Below are 13,313 nucleotides of genomic sequence, written 5' to 3' on the forward strand. Positions count from 1 at the left end.
CTATATTTGTGCATTACCTATATAATCTTTCAAAAATTGCTAGGAATAATCATAGGTCTGTAACATCTTTACTTGGTGAGTTCATAGACTTTTAAGAGATTTAAGACAATGGCAATCTCCAAGTTTTTTATTTAACATCAAATCATAGCAAAAGTTATGTGACCATTTTGGAATTTTGTGAAATTATTTCAACCAAAGTATCATGGAACACTTATGTTGCCTGTTTTGTTTTTTTTTTTAAGATTTATTTATTTTATACATGAACCGGGGTACAGGCCAGATGCGTGGGAGGATGAGAGGATTCACCAGAGACAGAGCAGGGAACAGAAAAGTCAGACTGACGAAATATACTGCTGAGGGGAGCAGCGGGCGAGACAGGAGAGGTCTGCCCCGCCTTGTGGGACCCTCCCCGGCCGGCCGGGATCGAACTGGTGCTGCAGAGGCTGCAGACAGCTTCACAGCTCGGCGCTCAACCGCCTGTGCCACCAGGGGAGGCCCTATGTTGCCTCTTTTTATTTTTATTTGCTATATTATTTCATGTTTAGTTTTCATGGTTTATTTATAGGCCAAAAAAAAAAAGTGTCCTATATTTTCAGTTTTTAAAGAGCTTATGTCTTTATTTTAGGATTTTGTCTTTAAGGGCAATTTGTGCTTATTTTTTAAAATTACAAAACACAAGCTTGGGCCTCACTGGTGTTGCAAGGGGTTAAAAAGCAACCTGTGAAGCTATCCGCAGCCACTGCAGCACGAGTTCGATCCCCGGCCAGGGAACTACTCACATGGTGCAGCAGACCTCTTCTGACTCACCCGCTGCTCCCCTCAGCAGTGTATTTCAGTCAGTCTGCTTGTTCTGTTCCCCGCTCTGTCTCTGGTGAATCCTCTCACCCTCTGCACCTCTGGCCTATACCCCAGTTCTTGTATATATAAATAAATAAAACGTAAAAAAAAACCACACAAGCTTACTAAAGAAAATGGAGAACATTATAGTGAGATTTGAATAAAACTACCCATAACTCTACCACACTCAAAGACAGACATTGTTAACTCTTGTTTACTTAGTGTTTTCTATTCCTATGTATGCATTTGTGTGTAGAAAAGCTATGTTTCTCATATATGTATATAGATACATGTACACGACTTCTATCGATACATGTGGTTGAGACTATGCTGTGTGTGTATATATATTGTATTCTGCTTTTTCCATTTAGCATTGCATCAGAAATATTTCCATATCTTTAAAAATATTTTTTTCTCCCACATTGTAATGACTACATACTCTTCCACTTGTGTGAACTTATGCAGTTTCTTATCATTTCAGTAAAGTTATAAAATACCCAAACAAACAATATGGTATTTAGGGACACATGTATATATAGTAAAACTATCACAAAATGTTACAGAAATGGCAAATTCATGATAGTGCTTATCTCTGGAAGGGTGGCAGGCAGAAAGCAGAGAAGCTCGTGCAAAGATTTGGGAATTCATTCTGAATGCAGATGGTGGGTTTAAGGATTTTTTTAATAGAATAAAAGCTATACACATATTCTTTTGCTTTTTTTTTTTTTTTAGTATTACATATTTTAAGAAAAGCTATTGGGCACAGTAGGTCCGTTTTCTACTCTAGTCTAATTGCTTAATTATTTTTTAATTTGAGCATCATTTTGTTTTTATTTGCTGTTTGTTATCATATAGAGAATATTATATGTGTATTATTTTGTGAGCTGAGGCAACAACTCCAGTGTGGTGTCTACACACATTGCTATCCCTGGGGCTCTGGCTGTTCTAACCATGGCAGTGATTGCTTCATTCGGGTCATGTTTATGGAGCATCTCTGTCTGGAGCATTTGGCAGTGAACTGGGACTCTCACCTGGAGAAATCACAGCTTAACTGCTCAGGCCAGCCTCTGAGAGAGTGTTGGGAGTCATCCCTCAAAGGGTGGCAGGGGCAGGACAGGTGTGTGGGACAGATAAGGGTCTTGGGTTTGGGGGAAAAAGTATCTCGGAGGGACTGAGAACAGTAGTGAACTTTGAAGACTGACCTTAAACTCAACTGCTATGTCTTGGTGCAGTTTGCACTCAGGGTAGCTAGGACTTGACCTTCCTTTGAAATGGCCATTTCACATGGTTAGGTACCATTCTGCTATCTTGCAAAGTGGCTGAGTGGTTGTGGCACACCCTTAGAAATGCTTCTGTATCGATTGGATTAGCTTCACTTTTGCAGGTTGAGCTTTCTGTGCATATATTTCTTTTGAATTTATTCCTACATTCAATCTCATTGATAGTGACGTATATGTTTAAAAATGACTATAGTTTGTAATATATTTTTGCTATTTTGCATGATCATATTTTAAAACTATGGTTATAGCGTTCATAATACTTTTATAGTATTTCATAATACATAAATAGTATTTAATGCCTTCCATGAATTATTTCATTAAGAATAGTAGGTGCAGTTTTGGGCAAAACATTGCTTTAGTTCATAAATGTCCATTCATTAAAATTCTTTTTTTTTTATAGAGTCATATTAATTCAATAGATTCAGGAGAAACTAACATAGATGGAGCCATAGGTGAGTAGACCATAGGGAATTTTACACCTTTTGTTGAGGTACTTTGATACTGTGATTTTGAATGTATAAATAGATACTTAAAATTATTAACTGTATTTTAGGACTGGTGGCCTCGGAAGAATTTATCAAGATCACCCTGTCTGCATTTGAAGCTATAATCCAGTATCCTATTTTGTTGAAAGACTATTGCTCTACGGTCAGTTCTGGCAGCTTTTGCCTTTACTTGGTGATTCTGTATAGAAAGAGCCTTAGTTTGCATATGCTGGCCTCCGAATTGTTTCTCCCATGAAGCAGCCATTCAGAAAACCTGTCCCCCTGTAGGATAAGCATAGAAAATTCTTTCCTTCTCTGTTAACTTTTTTTTTGGACTTCCCTTTGCTCCTTAGTCTTTTCCCCTTCTGTCCACACTGTATTTCTAGCTTGCTCCTTCTTTTTGCCTGATTGTTGTAACCAGATAAAACAAGCTCTTATAGCTTTTACTCATGGGTTATTCAGATATGTATTTACATTTTCAAGCATGGATACTTTTTTAGTTATTTTTGTATAGTTAATATCTAACTTAATTGAATTGAAGTCAGAGAAACACTTTAAATATGGTATGTTGAATATTTGCTTTATAGCCCATTATAAGGTTTTTTGGGAGTAGATTTTTTTTATGTTTGAAAAGCATATGTATTTTGCAGCTCTTAGCTATAATATTCAAGATATGTCCATTAGGTCAAATTTATTAATCATCTCATATATTTTTCCTATCTTTACTAACTTTGGTCTGGTTTTCCTGTCAATTCTTGAGGGAGATGTATATAAATCTCTTATTTGAGGCTATTATTTAGTTCTTTTTGTATTTCTGTCAATTCTAATTTTCTGTAGCTTGACATCATATCACTGGGTGCATGCAAATTAAAACAGCTATTTTACAAAATTCACCTTTTTTTTCCTTGTTAGGTGACTTTTATTTCTAACTGCTTTTTGCCTTGAATTTCTATTTTTTTTTCTATCTTAATATAGTCTCCCACCCTTTCTTTTGCTTAATAGTTGAAACATCTCTTTAATACCTCTCTTAAATCTTATACCTATCATATAAATATTATGTAATTAAAAAAATAAAATCTAATTTGACCAATATTTAACATTCATTGGAATATGTACTCCATTTACATTGATTGTAATTGTTAATATACTTGGTTTCTTGCTACCACTTTTGAAACTTTGTCATACATATTTTCTCTCCCTACCTCTACTTTCTTATGTTGATTTTATTGACTTTTTCTTTTTTTTTTTATTTTTTTCTCTATGTAAGCTTTGTATTTAGAAATGTTTTTTTTTTAGGCTTACCCTAAAACTTACATCATGTATATTAAATTATTAGAAACTGAAATCAAAAAGAAACTATCTTTAAGTAAAATATGCATCTTAGCTTACTCAGTCTTTATTTCTGACTGGAAATAAACCTTTAACAGTTTTCCTTAGTTGGGTGTGGTTCTGACAAACTGTCTAAAAAAAGTCATTGTTTCTTGAGGGAGATTTTTGTTAAAGTTTAAATTCTAGGTTGACAGTTACTTTTTTTCCCTAATCATTCACTACTATGAGCATATTATTTTTTTATGTTATGTTTTGTGCTGTTCAGAAGTTTTAGCTGATAATCTGCTTTCTTTTGAAGATAACATGTCTCTTGTCTTGTTTTAAGATTTTTTGGGAGGTGGGGTTGTGGTTTTGGTTGTCTGTAGATTTACTATAATGTAACAAAATATGAACTTATTTTTTTCTGTTTAGAGTATTCTGTGCCTCTTGTACATCTCTGGATTGTTCTTTTCATCAGTTCTTGAAAGTTCTGTCATTGCTCTGCTCATTCTCTCTTTCCATTGCTCTGCCTTCTTTAGCAACTCAGTTCACATGCACATTAAACTTTCTCCGAGTATTTTTTATACTTCTTCCTACATAGTCTTTTTGTTTCTCTGTTACATATTCTGGATAATTTTCTTCAGTTGGTTTCTGCTTTCTCTGCAATCTAATGTCAGATATAGCCATTGAATTCTAAATTTTAGTTATTTTTCATGTATAGATGTTCTGTTATTAGAAATTCTGATTTTTTTTTACTACTGTATTGCTTTTTTTCATATCATATTGCTTTTAATAATTTCCTTTTCCCTATATATACTTTCTGGCTTATGATTTATTCATTCTTATTTAGGTATCCTTGTTTTATACCATCTGATAATTCCAATATCAGAAGGAATGGAATTGATAGTGTGCCTATTATATCTTGTTCATGCCCAAACTCATGTTGTTTTTTTGGAGACCTTAGTAAAATTTACTGCTTCTTGTTTTTTTGTCCTTTTAAAAATCTGTTTGTGAGCATAGCTTGAAGTCTGGTGTGGATCTGTCCTCTTCCAGAGAAGCTTTGTGTTTGTTTCAGGGCCTTGCCAGTTAGAGCTACCTCAGTCCAAGATCATTTGTAACCAGTATGCAAATACCTGAATGTGTAGGCCTAACATCACAATTTCCCAGAGTAGCCTTGTCAGCAGTTCCCGGAAGTGTGAATGTGTGTGGTGAGCTAGATTTCTCTTACTCTCAAAATCTAATCCTTCTCCTCAGTGTCGGGGTATCACAAAACTCCAGTTGTTCGGAAGACCTAAACTCAGACTTCTTGTCTCTCTGCTCCCAGGGGTCTCCACTGGAAACTTTTATTTGTATTATTGGTAAATGCCTCCAGGCTGTAGTCAGTTATATGCTTATATTTTCTACTCATTTCATTCAGAAAGGTTGATCTGAGAGTTCCTCCACTGTCTTTCTACATCCTAAATATTTTTAAGGTTTTGCTTTTTCAATATTTCATTGACATTTTTCATTGTTTTCAGTGAGAGTTAATACAAATAACCAGACCCCGTGTTATTAGAAACCCTCTTTGCTATGGTCACTTACTTAGGAGGGATTTCTTAGTCTTCCAAGCAAGTCTCACTTGTTTGAGTGTTGCTTATTGATTCTTTTCCCTAAAGAACAATAAGCCCATTAATAATTTGTTGAAATCCAGTATTTACATATATATATACTTACATTTCAATAGATATTAGTTTTACTTTCTAACCATAGAATGCTATCATACTTGAAACATCATTGCAATTACAAGAATGTATGATAGGAAATTGCATTGTCACTGCAATTCATGGGCTTCATTAAAAATATTTCTTTTGTGCTATAACTCATGGGATAGCCTCTAATTACCTCTTCTTGAGCATGACTGGAATACATGAAATCGAAGCTCCAACACCCCAAGGAGCATAACATTGTTTGAAATGTTAGCACAAACTATATTCAAGGCCCCTGATCAATACTTTGTCAGAGGTAAGTGCCTAAACACATTTAAATCTTGCTGAGCACAAATGTTTAACTTGGATTTTTCTCAGAGTTTAGACCCTTTAGTGCCTCAGAGCTGGAAGTCATCAGTGTGGCCTATTGCTCTCACAAATACCATACTGATTTGTTTTTTTTTACAGAGAATTTGTTCCTATTCATAGTGGTTTCAAACAAAAAATAATAGTAAAGACACTTCTTCAATAGAAAATTCTGGCAATAATGTACATAATTTACTTAAATAATTCTACTTATATCACAAAACATAAATCATAATACCATTTAATGAAAAGCTTGTCCTTTTGTAAAATTTTAGAGTAATTTTAAGGTATCAGGAGACTGATAGATATTGAATAATTTATTTGATTTTTGAGTTAATACTAAGAGTTGGTAAGGATGTAGAGCAAATAGAACTCTCAGAAACTGCTAGTGGAAGTACAAGTTTGTGCAATGACTGGAAAATTGAGAGTTGTGATATGTCTATACATATGTATAGACCATGTATAAATGTTGCACATATGTATATATCATGACTCAAATATTTCACCTCTATATATTCAATGGAAATATGGATATATGTTTAACAAAATATATATAAGGATTTTCAAAATCCTAAACTGGAGGGCCTCCCTGGTGGTGAAAGGGGTTAAGCCTCAGAACTATCTAGCTGTCGGCAGCCACTGCAGCATGAGTTTGATCCCCCACAAGGGAGCTAAGCCACATGGCACAGCAGACTCTCCTGTCTCTCCCACTGCTCCCTTCAGCAGTATATCTCAGTAGATCTGCCTGTTCTGCTTCCCACTCCCTCTGATGAATCCTCTCACCCCCTGCACTTCTGGCCTGCACTTCACACCCCAGTTCTTGTATGCATAAATAAATAAAAATAAATCTTAAAAAAAACCCTAAACTGGAAACTATCCAAATGCTTATCAACAAACTAATGGAAAAACTAATTATGGCCTTGTCATACAATGGAGTCCTATACAGCAAAGAAAATGAATGATCCACAGTTGTACTTAATAGCATGCATAAATCTCAGAAAGTTTATAGTAAGGCAAAGATAATGAATACAGAATATCATGTCTCATTTGCATAAAGTTGAAAAACAGACAAGATTAATCTATTCTAAATCAGAACAGTGATTACCCTTGAGGCAGGTAGTGGCTGGAAGAGTCTACCAGGGAACTTAGTAATATCTTAGAAATGTTTTATTTTTTTAAATGTAGGTGCTAATTATATGAGTGGGCTATATTGTGAACATTATACTTAGGATTAGTACACCTTTGGGTATGTTACATTAATTAAAAAGTTTATATATATATATGAAATTTATTTTCATAAAAAATGTTCATGGGCCTCCCCAGTGGCGCAGCGGTTGAGCGCTGGGTTGCGAAGCTGCCCGCAGCCTCTGCAGTGCTGGTTCGATCCCCGGCTGCTCCCCGGCCACCAGAGGAGGGTCCCACATGGTGCGCAGACCTCTCCTGCCACCCGCTGCTCCCCTCAGCAGTGTACTTCGGTCCTTCTGCCTGCTCTGCTCCCCGCTCTGGCTCTGGTGAATTCTCTCACCCTCCCGCACTTCTGACTGTACCCAGTGCTTGTATAAATAAATAAATCTTTTAAAAAAAATGTTCAGTACTTGATAAATATATGCCTATTGGTGCAGTTAACATATGAATACCATATCTATCAGTCTGTCCTGTCAATCACTATTATGGGTTCATATTTTATATTAGTTTCCTATAGTTGCTTATAGCAAATTACCACACATTTAGAGATTTTAATTATCTTATGGTTTTCGAAGTCAAAAGTACAAAATGGGTCTTTGGAGCCAAAATAAAAATATTAGCATATTTGTGTTCTTTTTGGAGGCTTTTTTTTTTTAATTTTAATTTTTTTATTTTTATATTCCCCAAGCAATTGCAACCCCTTTATTTTGACCCCAATCCCTCCCCTCCCACCCCCCTCCCCTCATAAAGTGTCTCTGGTTCATAGTTGTTTGTTGATTATGATTTTCACTTTCTTATAGATATTCATTTTCCTGGTCCCTTATTTAAGTTTTCTAGATTCCTGCAATGAGTGAGACCATCCGATATTTTTCTTTTTCTTTCTGGCTTGTTTCGCTGAGCATGATCCCTTCTAGCGCCATCCATGTGCTGCAAATTGCATGTGTTTATCTTTTTTGAACTTTTTGGAGGCTTTAAGGGAAGAGTCTGTATGCTTGTTTTTTCTTCTCCAGGGACTGCTTGCATTCCTTGGCTTGTGTCCTCTTCTTTCATCCTCAAAATTGACAGCATCTTCAAATCTCTCTGTCTCTCTCTCTCTGTCTCTCTCTCTCTGTCTCTCTCTCTCTCTGTCTCTCTCTCTCTCTCACACACACACACACACACACAGGCATTCCCACGCCCCCTTGCTTTTGTTGACACATCTTCTCTGATTCTGACATTCCTTTTTCCCTCTTACAAGGACCCTTGTTCTTACATTGGGCTCACTTATATGTAATTCAATATAAAGGGTCATTTCAAAATTCCTAATTATATCTGCAAGGTCTCCTTTGCCATGAAAGCTAACAAATCAACAGGCTCCAGTATGTGGACAACTTTTTGTCTCCCAACATTTCTATTTACCACAGATACCTACTTTAATTGGTGGCTTCATTATTATAATTATTTAAATGGTTAAATGATAACTCAATTTGGCCAATGTAAACCCTTTCAAGTTGGCTCCTATGTTGACATCATTTTTTGAGTGCTTCTTTATTTCCTGGCACAAGATATTCTCGACTCAGCTTGTAACCCCCCTGCTCTGGTCTTGTAATCGGTCATTTTTCTGAAGAGCCCTGGTTGCATATCATGGAAATGGCATTAAAGACTAAAATCCGGGCTCTAAGCATGCGCCTCTCTTGTGAGATCTCCGAGAGCTAGGAAATATACGCATGTGTATGTACATGGAAACATACATACGATACACTCATTCATATTTACATGTGTATGCATGTATACATACACATGTACAAATCCAGTCCGTCCCGTGTAGGTCTTTCTTGCCTTCCCCTATTCCATGTTTGTAAAAATTCTTCCTTTGTAAAAATTCTGATTTCTGACATCAGCACATTTTCTCATTTGTTTAATCCTAATAATACATCTGAAATTGTTACAGAACTGCTTCATCTGAGCCAATATAAAATCACACCTAATGAAATCAGGATTTGTGGGCCTCCCCAGTGGCGCAGCGGTTGAGCGCTGGGTCGCGAACCTGCCCGCAGCCTCTGCGGCGCCGGTTCGATCCCCGGCTGCTCCCCAGCCACCAGAGGAGGGTCCCACATGGCGCGCAGACCTCTCCTGCGGCCCGCTGCTCCCCTCAGCAGTGTACTTCGGTCCTTCTGCCTGCTCTGCTCCCCGCTCTGGCTCTGGTGAATTCTCTCACCCTCCCGTGCTTCTGACTGTACCCAGTGCATGTATAAACAAAACAAACAAACAAATAAATAAATATAAATAAACATGCCTCTATAAAAAAAAAAAGAAAAGAAAAAGAAATCAGGATTTGTTTGTGGGCTTTCTCCCTCTTCCCACTTCCAGATGTCTTCCAAGCAAGACTGGGGGTGTAGAGTCAGTACTGTGTTTACAGGGTACTTGGATTTGTCCCCCCCCCCCTTTTAGTGTGGTTATAATAATCATTTGAAATACAGTTGATTTGCTTTAGTTTGCTTTCAATTTTAGGTTTTATTTTTCCACTTGTATCCTTTTTGATTTTAATTTATTAATTATGGAAAACATTAACATGCTCCCCAAAGTCAAAACTATAGAAAAAGATGTATTCAAGATGTATTCAGAGCAGTTGTCACTCCCCACCCCTCATATGTATGTATTCCACTCTGTCCCCACTCACTCCATCATACGCTCTCTCTTACAGATATTCAGCTCCATTCATTTTTGGTTCATCCTTTAAATGTTTTTTTTTTGTGTGTGTGTGTGTGTGTGAAAAAATGTATGTTTTCCTATTTCCACTTTTTCCTTATGGAAAAGGTAGCATACTGTATTTACTCTTTTGCACTTTGCTATTTCATATAATAATGGATGTTGGAAATCACTATCAGTTTACTATGATCCCTCTCGTTCTTTATCATAGCAGTATGGTCTTCCATGTGAATGTATACCATCAGTTACTCAGCTAGTCCCCTATCTTCAGACATTTAGTTTCTAATATTTTGCAATTACAGACAATAATATGCAGTTTCTTACAGTTAGAGATATCGCTTTAGGGCAGATTCCAAGGAGGGTGATTGTGGGGTCCAAGGGTAAATGTGGATGAGTTTTTCTAGATCCTGCCAGAGTCCCTTATACAAGGTTTTGCTTCCCTACCAGCAGTATACAAGAGTGCTGCTTTCTCCATAGTCTTGCTAATAGTATTTTGTCAACTTTTAAAAGTTTTGCTAACCTACGTGACCTTGGAAATTCCTTAACATCTTCATGGGCATTTCATATTCTAATAATTTAGATATTTGTTCTTCTCAAAAGGCGTTTTTGGGAATGTCTTGCTCTGTTAATAACAGAGGTTACAGTTATGTCCTTGGCATCTTCATCCTGCATGTCTGGACATTACCGTGTGTTGAGGACAGAGGAACTGGCAACTGGTGTGAACATGTTAATTATTGTGCGATTATTAGATGTATCCACAAATTTTAAGGTCTACTGAAATGAAGGAAGTGATTAATTTTCAAAAGTAGAATAAGAATTTTAGTTAAGTGCTCAGAATAGTCTATTTCAGTTTTCAGATGATTTACTTTCATCAGTAAAATTTAAAAAGGTACTTGTCTACAAAAATAGAGTAGAAACCATTTTCATTATAAATTATTGTTTTAGAAATACTCTCTTCTATAAGGTTGTTGCCTTATTCTTAATGAAAAGAATAGTTGCTGAACTTCTGAACTTCTAGTATCTCATTCAACATTTCTTTTTTTTTTAATGGTTTTTTTTTAAGATTTATTTTTATTTATACAAGAACTGGGGTACAGAGGCCAGAGGCACGGGAGGGTGAGAGAATTCATCAGAGACAGAGCAGGGAGCAGAGCAGGTAGATGACCAAAAACATTACTGAGGGGAGCAGTGGTTGAGACAGGAGAGGTCTGCCATGCCATGTGGGTATCTCCCTGGCTGTCCGGGAATCGAATCCACACTGCAGAGGCGTGGACAGCTTCACAGCACTGTGCTCAACCTGCTGCGCCACCTGGGAGGCCCTTATTCAACATTTTTAAAATGGAAAATAAGTTATTAAATTATAAGTTTATAATTAAACTATAAGTAATTATGAATAAAATATATTTTAAAAGTAAGTTTCAAAATTATACTGTGGAAGTGATTTGTTCTCTCTTCGTCATCTATATTCATTTGGGAGAAAAAAACTTGTTATTTTGGAGAAGGTTTCAAACCATACTTGATTGTTGTCTGTCTGATTCAACTGGGAAATCAGAGATGAATTGTCTGGTAGATTACATCATTTGAGTGAATTGCTAAAAATAACCAAGATTAACTGACCATAACTCTTTGATGTATTTGATAGAACATGAAGATTATGTCTCCTTTTCCCCCAATATTTTTTATCATTGTTTAGATTAAACTTGCATACTGATCACAGCTTATGTATATTAATTTCATGGTTTAATGTCAACCCATGCCAGCCAGATTTTGCATTATATAATGAAATTCCTCTCACAAACTCTGAAGATTTTGATAAATCACTGTTTTCATGATTATAATGTCATTTTGACCTGAGGACTTTTCAGAGCTAAATGGATTGGTGGTTTATTAAATGTCACGCAGAGTTTAAATACAAGATAAATTTAGCTGTTGTTTTTTTTCATTCCTTTGATTTGTAAATCTGTGAGTGGGGAAAAAGGTATATAGTGGTTCATACCAGTTTTTGTGTTCATATGGATTTGAACCAAATTTTACATCTTTTTTTTTTTTTTCAGGTTATTGATTCTATCCTGCCACCCTTAGTCTCCTTGGTTCAAAGCCAAAATGGTAAGCATGACCACATCAGTGAGAATTCTATCAGTTCTACATTTTGTTTTCATTCTGCCTCCTTGTAGTCACATTCTTGGCATTCTTGTTTCTCTTTCAAGTGGAGTGGAGACTCTTCAGTTTACGGTTACTCTCAGAAACCACATCTTTACTCGTGAACCAGGAGGTTGGGGATGGCAAGAAGAAGGCAAATGTTGATTCTGAGAACAGTCTTTTGGCTCTCGTCAGAGATGTCCTGCTTCCCCAGTAAGTGCTGTGTGCTGCACTCAGAGAAGCGTGGGGTGTTCAGGATGCTTCTGTCAAACTTGGTCCAACAATGGGGATGGGGTTTCGGTGTCCTCATCTTTAAGTACGTATGCTTATGTAATTACTTTCAAAGAGTTCTAGAAATAGAGGCAGAAACTTCTACACTGCATAGGACCCAGAAGAATCTAACCTGCCTTCCAAAACATCCATTTAGCACTTTATCTGTTTTCTACAAGGCCCATGACTCTGAGGTTATGCAGATTTAAAAATGCTCATGACTCAAGAGGTACAGTTTACTATTCAAGGGCAACAATATAAAACAACTGTAACATGAAATTGGTTTTTTTTTTTCCTCAACCTACTCAGAAATAATAAAGATGGGAAGGAATTTTTCCTTCACCCAAACTCTTGAGTGGAAAGAAATTTTAAACCAACAGGATTTCTGGGGAGTGATGGTGCTGGTGGAAGGACAGGTAATGAGTATAAATGAATAGAAAGGGGTTGTCTTTTCACTTTTACTTCCTTGCTCAGATAGCAAATGCAGAGTAGAGTGATGACTGAGAGCACACCATGCAAACATGTGAAGCTCAAAAATCACACCTTAAAATTCAGGCAACACTATGAATTTTATTAAACAGAAATAATGAAAGTAAAAATACATCACATCACTATTGAAGAAATTTTTATAAAATTAAATACTGGATTGCGTGTCATGCCCTAAAGTGTGTGCCTGATCCTGGCTGCTTCCAAGGCCTGGGCTGCCATCTGAGGCAGTTCAACAGATTTTCATTAATGGCACTTTTCACAAATGCACTTCTCTATTTGTTCTCAAAATTGCCTGTTCTCATAAAAAAAATCACCTTAGAGAAACCAGATCTAATTCTATTCTGAAGCACTCAACCTGTCCCAACTGGATGAAGGAGGTGTCTCTTATGAAGCGTGTGGCCAGTGTGTCACCATGTAACCAGTGTGTCAAGACCAAGGAGTCTTGTCTAATGGTAGCTTGACCTATGATGGCTTGACATATTGCACCAATTGCTCCTTTCTTTTCTGTTCCTGAGCTTCTGTAGTTGGTTTCAGAGAGTCTCCTGATAATTATTATACATGGCAAGTGATCCCCAAAGCAG

The 13,313-nt window shown here is 36.5% G+C and overlaps 1 protein-coding gene across 2 annotated transcripts in view; it reads left to right on the forward strand.

Annotated features, from left to right (window-relative positions):
* The window catches only part of ULK4 (unc-51 like kinase 4), a gene marked incomplete at its 5' end in the record, with an annotated part of 374,670 nt that overhangs the window by 102,730 nt on the left and 258,627 nt on the right, over positions 1-13,313 (forward strand). For both annotated transcript variants that reach the window (XM_084248396.1, XM_084248397.1), the window contains 4 exons: positions 2,518-2,569; positions 2,671-2,765; positions 11,889-11,940; positions 12,042-12,186. In XM_084248396.1, coding sequence (XP_084104522.1) covers positions 2,518-2,569; positions 2,671-2,765; positions 11,889-11,940; positions 12,042-12,186 — 344 coding nt within the window. The remainder of the gene's footprint in view (positions 1-2,517; positions 2,570-2,670; positions 2,766-11,888; positions 11,941-12,041; positions 12,187-13,313) is intronic.

This window comes from Talpa europaea, assembly GCF_964194135.1.
Source record: "Talpa europaea genome assembly, chromosome: 11".
In the NCBI taxonomy this organism is placed as follows: Eukaryota; Metazoa; Chordata; class Mammalia; order Eulipotyphla; family Talpidae; genus Talpa; species Talpa europaea.